This window comes from Phaseolus vulgaris, chromosome 10 (assembly GCF_000499845.2).
Source record: "Phaseolus vulgaris cultivar G19833 chromosome 10, P. vulgaris v2.0, whole genome shotgun sequence".
NCBI classification, from domain to species: domain Eukaryota; kingdom Viridiplantae; phylum Streptophyta; class Magnoliopsida; order Fabales; family Fabaceae; genus Phaseolus; species Phaseolus vulgaris.
In genome coordinates, this window is record NC_023750.2 from 443,922 (window position 1) to 457,960 (window position 14,039).

General features: G+C 30.7%; 2 protein-coding genes across 3 annotated transcripts; both read right to left on the reverse strand.

The window, feature by feature from the left end:
- Nucleotides 1–1,793: 1,793 nt before the first annotated feature.
- Nucleotides 1,794–6,162, reverse strand: LOC137818606 (probable pyridoxal 5'-phosphate synthase subunit PDX2). The gene is made up of 7 exons (XM_068622130.1): nucleotides 5,888–6,162; nucleotides 5,688–5,815; nucleotides 4,218–4,305; nucleotides 4,011–4,084; nucleotides 3,474–3,665; nucleotides 2,232–2,329; nucleotides 1,794–2,152 (listed from the first exon to the last, which is right to left on the reverse strand). The coding sequence occupies exons 1-7, from the start codon at nucleotides 5,940–5,942 to the stop codon at nucleotides 2,026–2,028; spliced, it is 762 nt and encodes a 253-aa protein (XP_068478231.1). The 5' UTR covers nucleotides 5,943–6,162; the 3' UTR covers nucleotides 1,794–2,025.
- A 3,215-nt stretch (nucleotides 6,163–9,377) lies between these two features.
- LOC137819415 (E3 ubiquitin-protein ligase AIRP2-like) lies at nucleotides 9,378–13,658 on the reverse strand. Of its 2 annotated transcripts, XM_068623264.1 has the most exons (6): nucleotides 13,326–13,560; nucleotides 11,465–11,894; nucleotides 11,202–11,352; nucleotides 11,018–11,084; nucleotides 10,508–10,739; nucleotides 9,378–9,871 (listed from the first exon to the last, which is right to left on the reverse strand). In XM_068623264.1, the coding sequence occupies exons 3-6, from the start codon at nucleotides 11,307–11,309 to the stop codon at nucleotides 9,667–9,669; spliced, it is 612 nt and encodes a 203-aa protein (XP_068479365.1). In that variant the 5' UTR covers nucleotides 11,310–11,352; nucleotides 11,465–11,894; nucleotides 13,326–13,560; the 3' UTR covers nucleotides 9,378–9,666. The 2 variants fall into 2 exon arrangements, with proteins under 2 accessions (XP_068479365.1, XP_068479364.1); XM_068623263.1 differs by lacking the exon at nucleotides 11,465–11,894 and having other exon boundaries at nucleotides 13,326–13,658.
- Nucleotides 13,659–14,039: the final 381 nt, after the last annotated feature.

Below are 14,039 nucleotides of genomic sequence, written 5' to 3' on the forward strand. Positions count from 1 at the left end.
AAATTTGAGTTAATTAAATTTTTGTATATAATATCCATAATTGTCAATATTATTATTCTTACCAAGTTCTTCTAGGATTATGGAGATAGACAAGCATAATCATTGTTACATCTCTATCTTCTACCTTGACATCAATGTTTTAAAGTTCCATTAAGATTAAATTGAGTCTGAAATAGTGTATTTTCTTAAGACGAAACTCAAACAACCTCCTCTTCAACAAAAAAAAATGGACTTTGTCATGAACAACTTCTTTAACTTTGCCACAATGTTATTCACAACCTTGTAAAGAACATCGCGTAACAACAACATAAGGATTATTGAATCAGTCTTTTTCTCCCAATTTTTTTTCCAGAACTTCATGTGCTTATGGAAAGTGGTGTCCACATTTGTTGCTCCTTGAGCAAACTTTCATCTTGATTTTCCATATCTAAAAAATGTTTTTCCCATTGGACGTCTCGATCTCAGATGAAATACTCATATTCTTACAAAAACTAATCACAAATGCAAAATGAAATCAAAATTGGCTTTGATACTAGTTTCTTTTGCACTTAGTGCAAAAATGAGTCCAAAGAACAACGAAAATGAAATATTGATTTCAAATCATACCAACGAGAGACGAAGAACAAAGAACACACAAAATAAGATAAATATGAATAAAATTGTCTTGTTTTTTATTAAGCTTTATAAAATGATATTTCATTGCAACTCAATGTAAATGACATGGAGTATATATCATCCTTATTCAGGATTAAAAATGGTTACATGTTAGTTAGAAGAACACAATGACAACTAATTAACATAACAAATTGCTTACAATGATGATCTTACAACTAACATAACACAAAAATTATAATCATTGAGAAAATTAGGTCTAAGTATGAATCTTTGAAACTTCAAGACAACGAAGATATATTATCACTCATAACCAACAAACCATCTTCACTGATGATACAATCACTACTTTCACTCTACCATAAAAATTATACACAAGTGAAACTCGTTATTGCCATTAATTTGATTTTGTATTAGTTTAAGATAAATACTTAGATTTATTCATATATATGTTTTTAAATTATTTAGAAGTCATCACCATGGTAGTCAAAATCTTGAGTTGCATCGTAAGATCGTACAATTTTACAATATATAGTCATGGTTCCGATTTGGAATCACCATAATAATAAGATTCTGGCAGATAGCGAGGGATTAGCGTTGCAAATCACAACTCACGTGAGATCGTCGAGTTTCACGATGTTGAAAATCGTCATATGCATCACTTCTTACATCATCGTGGCGGCACGACAACAATTACACTGTCGCGAAGGCGTGCGACACGGTGGTTGAAAGGTGGGTGTGGTGTGGCAACAACAGATAAGGTAGTTGATATTAGAGTTTCTTTCTATTACAATCTTCCGATTTACAATTCATATTTATCTTTCCGATCCTAAGTAAGATCTTGATGTTGACTACCTTGGTCATCACACACATAAATATCTTTTTGATTTGTATCAAGATCTCACACCCATGCATAACATAAATAAGTTTCCATTTTGTGTGATGAAGGGAAACATATGTTATGTGTAAGATATTTTCATAAAAATAAATAAATAAACTGTGTTGTATACTTAGCAACACATAGGGTGGCATTAACAACGACCAGAACTCAATATTGTACATGCCTAAAGAAAAGGAAAAGAACAACTAATTTATATCCAAATTTCATAAGCTGAACCCAACAGGGTTTGGATTACGGAGAAACTGGCAATGACAAAAGTTGGTAATAGCTACTCATGATCAACCAAGAGAAGATGCTAGAATGATATTTAATAGATAGATGATACATAAGAGAAAACACCAAGTCTACATAATATGATACTGTTTGTCTGAAATGGTAGAAAGGAAGAAGAAAAATAAATACTATGTTGTAGCTAACTATCTTCTAAAGATCCAACAATCATCTCATCAAATTCAAGAAATTAAATTTATAAAAATGAACAACCACAATTGTTCAGCTTGGTGAGTATTGTCCTATTGAAAGATGGGAAGGTCACTGCGGGTCAGTTGATACTGGCTTGTGCTGACTTGTGCAGGAACAAGGCTACTTAAGGTGGCCTCTTCTCCAGCCTCTGTTGACATTTTCACAAAATAACTATGCCTGAAAAATTAAATCATTAGAAACTGCTTACAACTCAATGGTAAAAAAAAATCAAAAGCCAAAAACAACTTATATCTACCATCTAGTATCAGCTGTCAATTCAGGATGGAAAGCAGTCCCAAGTATGTTCCCTTGTCTCACAGCAACTATAACCTTGCTTTCTTCCTCAGCATTCTCCTGTCATGTCCAAAACTACAATGTAACCAGGTACTCAATGGGGGAAAAAGACCAAGACATTAATTATGACAAAGTTGATTAATTTCCAGTGGCAATTGGAAGACAGTGTTAGTATTAAACTACTTTAAGGAAAATAAGAGCTGTTAGGTTATAATATGAAACATTGTTTGAGATTAGCAGAAATATCAATCTTGTCAAGCAAAGAACTAGAGATTGTGTAAATGTTCAATAAAGTCATATTGTTAGACCATTTCTTTTTCAATTGCTGAGTGGTTTTGAAACCATACATTACAACAAACGAGTTAAACGATAGAATCTAAAGACAAATATCTGCAAAACACTCCCATAAGATTGTGAAATAAAACTACAACATAAACTAAATAGGGAAATACAGACTTAGCTAATTCTTCTTTAAGGAAACTAATCACCCAAGGAGCATTTCCTTGAAAGCAGCATAGCCAGAGCAAACACTTCAGCAGCATGCTATGCATACCACACCAGTTGGCAGCAAAAAGTTTCTATACTTCAACCTCAAAATTCAAAATTATAGCCACCTTATGCATGTTGCAAATGTCACTCAGCTAGCAGTTTATGATGACATTCATTTTTTTTATTGATAAAATATGGATCAGTATTAATATACAATGCTGAAAGGTAATGATCAATCTGCATTTACATATTAGTATAGAAACCTAATGATACCAACATATTGGGTTGGAAATTAAGTATCCGATAAGGAACATTGTTATGAGCAGTTTTCACAAAAGAAGGAAACTGTTCCAAGGAGAATAAGCATACAAAACAAGGAAATACAAGGAGATCAGGATCATTGAATAATAGTGTTCCAAACTCAAAAGAATTGAATACTTGTATACTTATATTTATATCTATAATCTATCAATGATTTCCTCTCATTTATCTACTTTCTTCTTTTAGTTTACCCTTCAAAATCCTGCCAATAACATCACTAAACGAAGTCCCAAATATAAACTATCAACAATGTCTATTTGATCTTTGCTAATTCTTGAATTTCTTATGCTATTCTATCCATGATATATATGCACCTTTGAAATTCTAACGGATCTGGAATAAAAAACAACTAACAACCAAAACGTAGAATTGACAAAAATGATGAATAACTAACCGTTTTGTCTCCAGTAGGGGAATCAAAACTTAACAATCTGTCAGAAGATACGGGATAATCAGCCAGCACTTGAACTTCTGGCCCTGCTTCAAGAATTGCAGGTGCACGAATAAAAACTCCACGAAATGTTTCAGGACCACCTTCCTGGGAGGCAAGCTGTGGCACTGAAAGCTCTGCCTCAAAGCTTTGAATCTAAACAAACATGTATTTTGGTTAAATGTGATAAGATTATTTAAGTGCAAAAAAGAATTTGTTTTTCAAGCCATACATATTATCTCTTCACTAATTCATTTAGTTTGTGCATCACATATTGTATTACATGAATCTTTAACAATTATAATGGCACAAATGCTAAAAAATTTAAAACAAGAGAAGTTGATTTTGCAAAAAAAACTAACAAAAATCTGAACATTGCAATTATTTTAGATTTTGATGCTTCAAGTTAATAAGAAACTTGACTCAAGAAGGAAACAAGTAGAACAGGGAAGGAAGGAAGGAATACATAATATATCTTAAAATGTGTTCTGCTTGCAATACCTGGCTACCAAAGAAATTTCTATGCACTGTACAATCAAGTCCACCAACCAAATCTTGTCCACCAGTCTTCTGTCCTGAAATTATGTTTGCCATTTGAATTTTTTAAACCACTACCTATTTTTCATGTGAGAAAAAAAATTAAAACTATGATAACTGATATTGTCTAAAATTCAACACAAGGGAAGAAAGGAGAAGAAAGAAATAAACCTATAGCTTTATTTGCCAAGAATATAAGCCCTGCACAGGTTCCCCAAACAGGCTTTCCCAATTTTACAAACTCTCTCAAGGCAGGAAACTGAAAAAATCAAAACATTCAACATAAATCACCAACACCAGAATCACCACTTGCTTCCAAGAGCATAAAGTTTACAACAGTAGAGTGTATAAAGTTCAGTGCACTATCTAAAATCCACTCATTCATAGTCACAAAAACACAAAATCTGGTTCCCTTTACATCGTTTTCCTTTGTCTCTCACCTTTACCCATACCAAAGTTACAAAACTCTCAATAACCTTACAAACAATACCCAATTCACTGCACCGGGCTAGATACTAGATTCTCTTTGAAGCAAGTCTTGCAATAATAACTTAAAAGGAATAAACCACATACCTACATGAACAAGAAACTGTACCACAAGCATGATAGCAAGGACTCATGACAACTACAGAAAACAAAATTAAAATGCAGAAGTGAATACAATTTGAAAATCCTTGATTTTGTCGCAGTTTATCATCACCAAAAAGGTTGTCAGAGTTTTACAACATGGTGGTATAATCAAATTCGTGAAGTTCAAAAAAATGCTCTTTCAAATTCCTTTTCTTTTAAAAAATTTACGTCCAAGTGACCTTTTATTTAAAAAAAAATCATAAAAGGTGAAAAAGTAGAAATATCTTAAGCGGGTGAATCGTATCGATGATTACAAATTACATAGATTCATTCATGTATCATAAGATACAATTCATTTCAGGTTCATATTGTGATACGAAACAGTAGGTAGCCAAAATGTATCGAATCGTAAGATTCTAATAAACTCTTTCCTCGTCGTAAAATGTAAAATGACCACAAGTATAGGACCAAATGAATAAATAGTTAGACCATCACATTACAAGAGAAACATAAAAATTTGCCCAATTAAATTCCATTTAAAAGAACACATACAGATAGATACATAAAAGCAAGGTTAAACTGTTCACTTGTTATAGTTTTCCCCGTCAAGTTTTTATCCCTATACAAGGAAACTAAGTTTTAGCTTTGTTCCGGTATCGTCAAATATAGTCCAACATCGCTAAGGGCGAGGTCAAGCCAGTTGAAATACACCTTCCTCCCTTAACCCTTAATCCACCAGGCGCCTTTTAAAGAAAAAACCGGAGCACCGACCTCCTCGGATATGGTGATCGACCCTTGTCATGTTATCTCTACTTGAGGTCGGAATAAGCTTTAGTAACAAAACAGTCTTTTAGCATTTTATCATCCCCACCAGAAAGTTTTTAAACAGTTTTACAACATTTCAAATTCTTCTATGACATGAACATCAGAGACCAAACTTAATTGTGACCTATAAGGACTAAACTCAAAGTTTTTTGTGGTATAGAGACTAAAATTACTTAAAACAAAGGCAAAAGTAGGACCAAGCGAATAATTTAACCTAGAAATTAAAAAACTGGTATCGAAAGAGACCAAGTTATGATACTCAGCGAGCTTAGCCATGGTGGTGCTTTCTCCACCGGGGATGATGAGGGATGTAACGGTGCGAAGCTGCTCCGGCTTTCGAATCTCCACACCTTTCACCCCTAACCTTCTAAGAGCTGCAACACAAGAGAACGAAGATGAGACCAAAACACTGAATAAATGAAAAATGAAATGGAAGATGAACGTGCCAGCTATGTGCTCGTTGAACGATCCTTGTAGCGCGAGAACGCCAACGACGGCCATGTGGCGGAGAGTAGAGAAACGAGGTAGCAACGGTCGGAGGTAGTCGAAAAGTTTTCAGATTATAACGTTCTGTAGAAACAAGTTTTGCTTTTGTTTTTGTTTTTGTTTTGGTTTTGGTCCTGTCGTTTGGGTTAGTGCACTGTGTTCACAACTTTCCCTGGCAACTTGTTCACAACCTTAGGTTTAGTTAGCGCCGTGAAACTAAGCATGGTTGCAGCGTATTTATTTTTTCTTTCAAGAATAAATAAATAAAAATGAAGGAGTGTGGCAATTCTAAAATTTGAATTAACAGTAGGATTTGAAAAATAAGATAAAAATAAAGAAAATTTTGAATATGGATTTAATATATTTTGTTTCTATACATGTAAGTTGTATATTTCGGTATCCGTCCATAATTTCTACATCTTTCAAATTTTACTAAAGTCACTAGTCTATCATTCGATATTTTGGCCTCTAAACTTAGATGAGTTTGAAAGCGTTGTTCGACAAATTGATCTCATCACTTGGCCATTCAGTCCAAACAACACAAACAATTTTCAGAGTAATGTGTGTGACGATGACAATTATCCGAATAATAGATATAAGTACCTAATTAAAATTATAGTATAATATGGTCTAGGAAAAATACTCAGATTATGCAAAAAGGTCATATATTGTTCACAACTGAGATTAGGGTCCACCATATAATAAGTATAAATAGGAGTCCAAAGGACAAGTAAACTTAGTTAGAAAACATTACATTTATTGTTACCTAAAACACACAACTGACTTAAGCATCAGAGTGTTTTTACAGGTATCTTACTCTCACATGACACCGAGATGAGTAAAGAGAAAAGCTCTAACATTCAGAAGAAAGTCGAGAACGCGATCGAGAGGACGTGATCAAGAAGGAGAAATTAGAACAATCATTGCTAAGACATTCCAAGAGGTATAAATTGAATGTTTGGGACATTACCTTATTCGATCTGGTGAGAATAATGATACATTTTGGTTTTAGTTTTGTTAAAAAATATTGGTTTTTGTTCTTGTGAAATTTATTTATTTTTCAAATAATCTTAGTGATATAATTTGTATTTAAACATGATTACTTAATTATAAAAAAATTGTTAATAAGAAAAAAAATTTAGTGATATATATTTTAAAGTTGTCAATGATATATTTTTAAAAGCACTTTATTATATGCTAGTAAAAGAGGATAAGAAACATTTTTAAAAAAAAAATACAGGAAATATAATCAATAAAATGAAAATAGTTTACAATCATATACGAAAGAAATATGAAACAATGATGCACATGTATTTTGTTTACCTCATTTTATTTTACAACCATCTCTCTTATTTATTTCTATAAATCACCTATTATTATTTAACCTCTGATTTTAAAAATACAGAGCATGAAGTGTTTATTCTTCTAACTTTTATATAAATATAAATTTAATTTTTATATTGGTAAGAACATTTTTAGTTTCTTAAAATTAAATTAAAATATAATATCATGTAATACATACGCGATGATAAAAAATAAATAATTTTCTTAAAATAAAATTAGTATGTATGAATCCTTATGTTATTCCTTTTATATTCCTAACAGTGATATTTCTCAAACTTTATAATACACATTATTGGAATATATATATATATATATATATATATATATATATATTATGGTTCGTAGGAAGACCCGTTGGTTCTGTGTACTCCACACCTCACCCGCCAAATCAACCTGTTGCGAAAATTAGTTGTAAATTAACAAAAAAAAATGAAAAAAAAATGGGACCATACGTGTTTGGTTAATATAATATTTTATATAAAATAGAACTCGTTGAGTTTCTTAACCAAAATATATATTAGTGTCATCATTAGTTTGGATATGAAATTATATCCTGTTAATATTATTTATTACTAATAAATATCCTTTACTATACATAAATAATTTTATTAATAAAACACTATTCGCATTTATAATATCATTATATTGGTCTTTAAAAATTAAGAGTATATATTTTTTATTCTTCTTCTTTACGAAACTCCTTAAGGGTTTTAATAAATTAATTACAAAGTTATTACACCAACCACTCATGCTTATCCTTCTCAGCATTCTCGATATTAATGGCATGAGAATTTTTAGTTTTTATTTTTACCTAGAAATGCAAAGATAGATGATACATGAAGGATTAACTTTTTCTTAGAGAAGATATGAAATAAAAGCTTCTCATAAGTAAGTAACTTTATAAAATGAAAAGTACAAGGATTTGCACTTTTTCACAAAAAAAATATTACAAAAATAACTTAAAAGCAAAATTACTTAATTGTTGTAAACTCTTATATGGTCCTTTTGACAATTTTATCTTTATTAAAGTTTTTAGAATATGATTATTCAGTACAAGAAAAATAATTTTTAATAGATATTATATTTAGTATTTTTTTGACGGTTTTAATTCTAGTTAAATGTATTATTTATGATTTTTTTTTCTAGAACATTCAGCATAGTTAACATAGATCACAAACGATTTTTACTAACTCATAACTATTTTTTGACGATTTTTAAACCCTTGTTATTTTCAGGAGTTTTCAAAACCCCGTTGTTTTTAGGGAGTTTGAAACCCCGTTGCTTTCAGGATTTTTAGTAAGGGTTTTCATAACCCCATTACTTTCGCTTTCTTTTCTTTCAATATAAATAATCTCATTTTTCTCTATAATATTTTCCAACTTTATTTCTTTTTCTACTATGTAAAAACAAAACATTAATTACTAATAAAAGATAATTTTTTTTAATACATATGTACAGAAAGAGAAATAGCTGTTATATATTACGAAATTACAATGTGAATGTAGCTGATAATATATTATGATACATTTTTAATATTCAAACAATTTTTAATAACTCAATTTATTTTAATTGAAAAATAAAAAAAAATACTTTGAAGAATTAAGTACTTCAAAAACTGTGAGTAATATATTCTTTTATTTGTAGAATAATTTTAGTACTTTTGCGCACACATACGATAGTTTTACCAATTAGAACAATATAACTATTCTATGAATACTGTAATTCCGGTAAATTTTGGTGAAAAGTAGTTTTAAGATAATTAATTTTGTTTGAAAAAAAAAAGGTTTTTACCTTAGAAAATTGATATGTATGGAGTTAAAATCTCAAAAAATTGTTGAAATATAATGGTAAGTTACAAATTTTCGTATTTAAAAACAAATCTTATTTTTCAGAAAAAATGATCTTGAAAAATCTGAAGTATTGTCCTAAATAAATAGCTGAAATGGTAAACAACATTTTAGGATAAAAAAAGTTGAAATCAGAAACTAAATCATTCCAACATTTAAGACCACCACTTAAGGGTGGAGCAAAATATGACTGCAAGCAGTGATGAACTAACTGAGATGAACATGCAGTGATGAACTAACTGAGATGAACAAGCAATACTTTAATTTAATTTCAATGGATAATAGGTTATTATTTTCACTATGGAGTCATCATGTATTTACATTTTGAATCAATCCAGCACAAACTGAAGATCAAACAAAAGGGAATTTGAAGTAAAAGGAATTTGAAGTAAAAATTATCTATGACTAAAGGGAAATCAGAAGTGCTGCTGAGAATAAGAATTTAGTACAGATCTGGCACCATGAGAGGAGATTTATGAATGTACATATGCAACCTAATTAAATTCTACAGCTCCTCAAGCAGATTCAAATTCATTAGGTAAAAATCATTAGCGCTGAGGATAAGACATAAGTGAAGGATCTGATAAAATCAGAGGCAACTTGTCAACGAACGTAAATAGTCTTTTTAGATTCTCCTTGTTGATTGAAGCCAAGTCATTTATCTCATTGTTGTTCAAGTAGATCCAAAGGTCACCAGAATTTACTCTTTGAAGACTGTTCCGACAGAAAGGGCAAGATTGAGATCTTGAATGCCTAAAAAGCAACAAAAACTTAATCCTTGAAATGTAAACAATGTCAGCAAGTAGCACAGTCAAAAAGTTAACTACTAAGCATGACTCAAGCCTTATATTTATTCTCACTTAAAGAATCTTATTAGGATGAATCTGTTCATACCACCAACAGAATAGATGAGAAATAATTTCTTCTTCTTGACTGATGGTAGATCATTTGTTTATATTGTTCTATACTAAGCCAAATATAAATACAATCAGTCCAGTTCTGTTGTACCCTACAACTACATGTTCTTGGTATCAAGCAATATCTATTAAATTGCAATTCCAGATGTTTAAGACTATAAACTGTTTTAATTTTTTTACTACTATTTTACCATTAGAACTTGTAAATATTTTCTCCATCAATGATTTTGACTGCAGTTAGTTTGTTTAAGAGGGTTAGATGATGCTTTTCTTGAAGTTGTTTGTTTTGCCTTTTTACTTGCTCCTGTAATGTGCTGCTACAGTTTCACTTCTCGTATTATCGTAGCAGTTTTTAATTACAAACTAAACTACTATTATTTGCCTTCCAAAAAAATGACTCAAGTTTGCGAAAGGTTTGGGAAAACAATGTGGGAACCATATCATAATGTAACAGCAATTACAATGTGCTCACCATTTCCTGTAGCATTTTATACACAACGTGTGGTTGCAATTGGGCAAGACAACCTTGTTGTTCATCTCCATGCAAATACCGCATTCTTCTTCTCTCTCAATATCCATTTCAGATAGTTTTCCTTTTCTTACATCTTTGGGCATGTACTTTGTAGCACATAACTGCTTCTGTTTTCTTTCTTCTACATCAGTGATTCCTCTGTGGAGTTGAAGTAAAGAGGGAAAGATCACACCTGTTGTTGAAGAATATAAGTAAAAGCAATATCTGGAGTTTGAGCCACTTTTTCTAAAGGAAAACAAAACCATCTAAATGCTTCATAAAGGTATGACATGGTTTCAAATTTTTTTTCAGGTTAAAAAGGAGTTTTACTTCCTGGTGAGAGGAAGGGATGACAAAGCAGTCAATCTTGAATTCAATCCCAAGGACAGGCATTGTGGCATAAGCTAAAGCTAAACCTTAAGGGGACTTTGTGCCACATAAGCTAAAGCACTCTGACCAACATTCACTTACCATAGAAATCCTTCAGACTGGCTTTTCTCTCATAAATCGACATGGTTGTCTTCCCATCCTCATATACCTGGGACAATTTCAACACTTTATTACATGCTTCACCAAAAAATGAAAGCATTGGTCAACACTATCATATTTGATTGTGGACTATTTAATTGAGATCCACGAGGGGCAGCAATTTCACCTTGTATATGAGAACTCTAAGCAATCCCAAGGCTCCAGCAAGATGACAGTCAGTCCACTGAACCAGAAAAAGGAAAAATTGAGCAGCTGGACTATAAGACAATCGCATCTGTAAGCAGGCCCCATCACTTTCTCTTGGATAATCAGAAGCACTGTGCGGAACACAAGGTTTACATAATGAATTGGTTAAAAGCAAATACGGAAAAAATATATTTTCTAAGAAAAAAAGTATTATTGAAAAGAGAACATTAACTTATAACACACCCAATTCATGCCCGAACTCCACACTCAAAATTGTAATAGCCACATAAAGGATCCATCCTGAATTCCCCACGTAAACTTATCTCATTTTAATGCGCACAAGCACAAGGGTCACATATTAGTGTTTTGACAGAAATTGATGTCATCAGCAGAAAAATAAAACTGCAATTGAAAGCAGCAACTTAGAGAGCCTATACAAAAGCATGTGTAACAGTGTAAGTTCATTTGTTCAGAAAAAGTGAAAGGCAATGTCCACTTGAATTTTGCATAAAAAGCATATACAATTAACAACTGGAAAACATTAATATTAATGAAGATACACTTCAAATCTTAATGGCGGGCAATGCATCCTTGAATTTTGCCCAAAAGCATCTACCGATGGTTGTGAGCAAAACTGTGGGGCCATGTTTAGAAACTAGCTACTAGCTGATACCTAAAAATTTCAAATTGATAAACTAATTAATAAATATAAAAAACATAACTATATAAGTTTTATTGTATAAATAAAATTTGTGTTTTTAGACATAATATATTATGACGCAATTTTAATTTTATATTTTTAAAAATAATTAAATTTGTATTTAACTTCTTAGTATTTCTGTTTACTTTTTTTAAAATTGTATATATTTTCAATGTGGAGAAGTAATTTTATTCCAAAATAATTTCATTTTTATTTATTTTCAAAATTTTAAATTAATTTACTTTGAATTACATACATTTTTAAAAAAAAGATTATAACATATATTAAAATTAGTATAATAATTTAATAAACATTCGATATTCAATATTTTAAAACTTGAAATCACTCTCAACATCCTACTAGAAATATACAAAGACAACTCTTAAATAATAGAAAAATATATTAAAATATAAAATATAATAAAAATTTAAATAAATTACAAAGTCCTAACCTCTTAAGATAAAATACATTGAAATGTTTTACCTAATATTTTTTTAATTACTTAAACTAGGTTGTAAGCTATGTAGATAATATCTAACTTAACCTTATATATCAAACAGACATTTTCTTGTTAAGACAGTTAAGGGAAAATAAAAATGAAATAACCCACAACACTTAAATGGGCATGTTCAGTCTCGAAAATGGCAAAAGCAAAACATACTTGAAAAACGAGTTGAAATAAATAATAAACATATAAAGCCAAAGAAAGGAGCCTGCTTAGTGCTTTTAATATACATTGTTCAACCAATTCCAAACTTTGCTTTGCTTCACACTCAATATGAATTCTTTGCATTGTGAACTTTTTCAACATTCGTTTAGCATTTGGTGGACATTTCATTTAAATAATAAAAAAAACACAAAAGAGTCTATCCCTGACATATTAATAAAGAAACACATATAAATCCCTAAAACTATTTAGGGTTGGTTTTGTTTAAATATCTCAAACTAACCTTTTTTTTCTATACCTAAAAAATTTACAGATCTATATGATTTTTTTTTTTTAATTTCAAGAACTAAATTTACCATTTACTAAAAAATTACGTAAATGGCACGCACACTTGCTATTTTCTCAAATTAGAACAAACCAGAGTCCATAACTACACACCCACAAATTATAAATCCTAAAAACAGAAGAAAAAAAACACAAATTCCATATCTCGCATTCAATTATTCGAAGGTTCGAATCCTCACTGAATCTCAACAACTCTGTTTTTGAATTAGGACGTTATCCCCAAATATCTTCTAACAATCTCTAATTCAAGAGAAAACTACAATTACCAACTCCATCAAAGTCCCAAATCTCTGAAACTAATCAAAACCAAAACAATTCAATTCCACAAACCAAAACAGAATCAAAACTATTAGCAAATATTATTGCAGAGAGTGAAAGGTGGAGTGAATTACAGAGTATTGGCAAACAGAATGTCAGCTTCAAGAGCTTTGAGGGAATCCTTGAAGGACTTTCGCATCTCTCTGATACGCTATCACTGTTCCTTCTTCTTCTTCTTCTTCACGAGAGCAATTAACTCATTCGATGATAAATAGCACGTGGTGACGAAATACCTCCTCAGAAACTTGAACCGGTTCCTCCTCAGAAATTAACGGAGGCGAAATTAAGAGGAAGAGAGAACGGAGCGAGGGAAAGAGGAAAAAGTTTTGTGGTTTTGGCTTGAAGCACACGTAATCGCTTTATGCATATCTCATCTTCCCCATTACTTTATTCTTATTATTATCATCTGCGATCACCAAATTATAAATCTTAGATTTTAAGAGGATATGATTAGGGTTTAATCAAATTATCACCAAAACTGTCAGAACAATTTTAATCACGCTATTAATACAGATTATTTCGTATTTGTTATGTGCAAAGTTTTTCTTATTCATTTTACTTATAACTGTTTTAAACAAATTATATTACTTTTAACCTTGTATTGGATTCACTACAAATTAAGCTTAACAAATTTAATTATAACAAAATAAAGAATAAACCGAAATTATTAAGGTATTTATGTTATAATTAAACAATTTTTTTGGTATCGGTCTTAAATATTTTTTATATTTAACATTTAATAGATGTGTTGATATACTAATTTTAATAGTATCACATGCATATCTAAA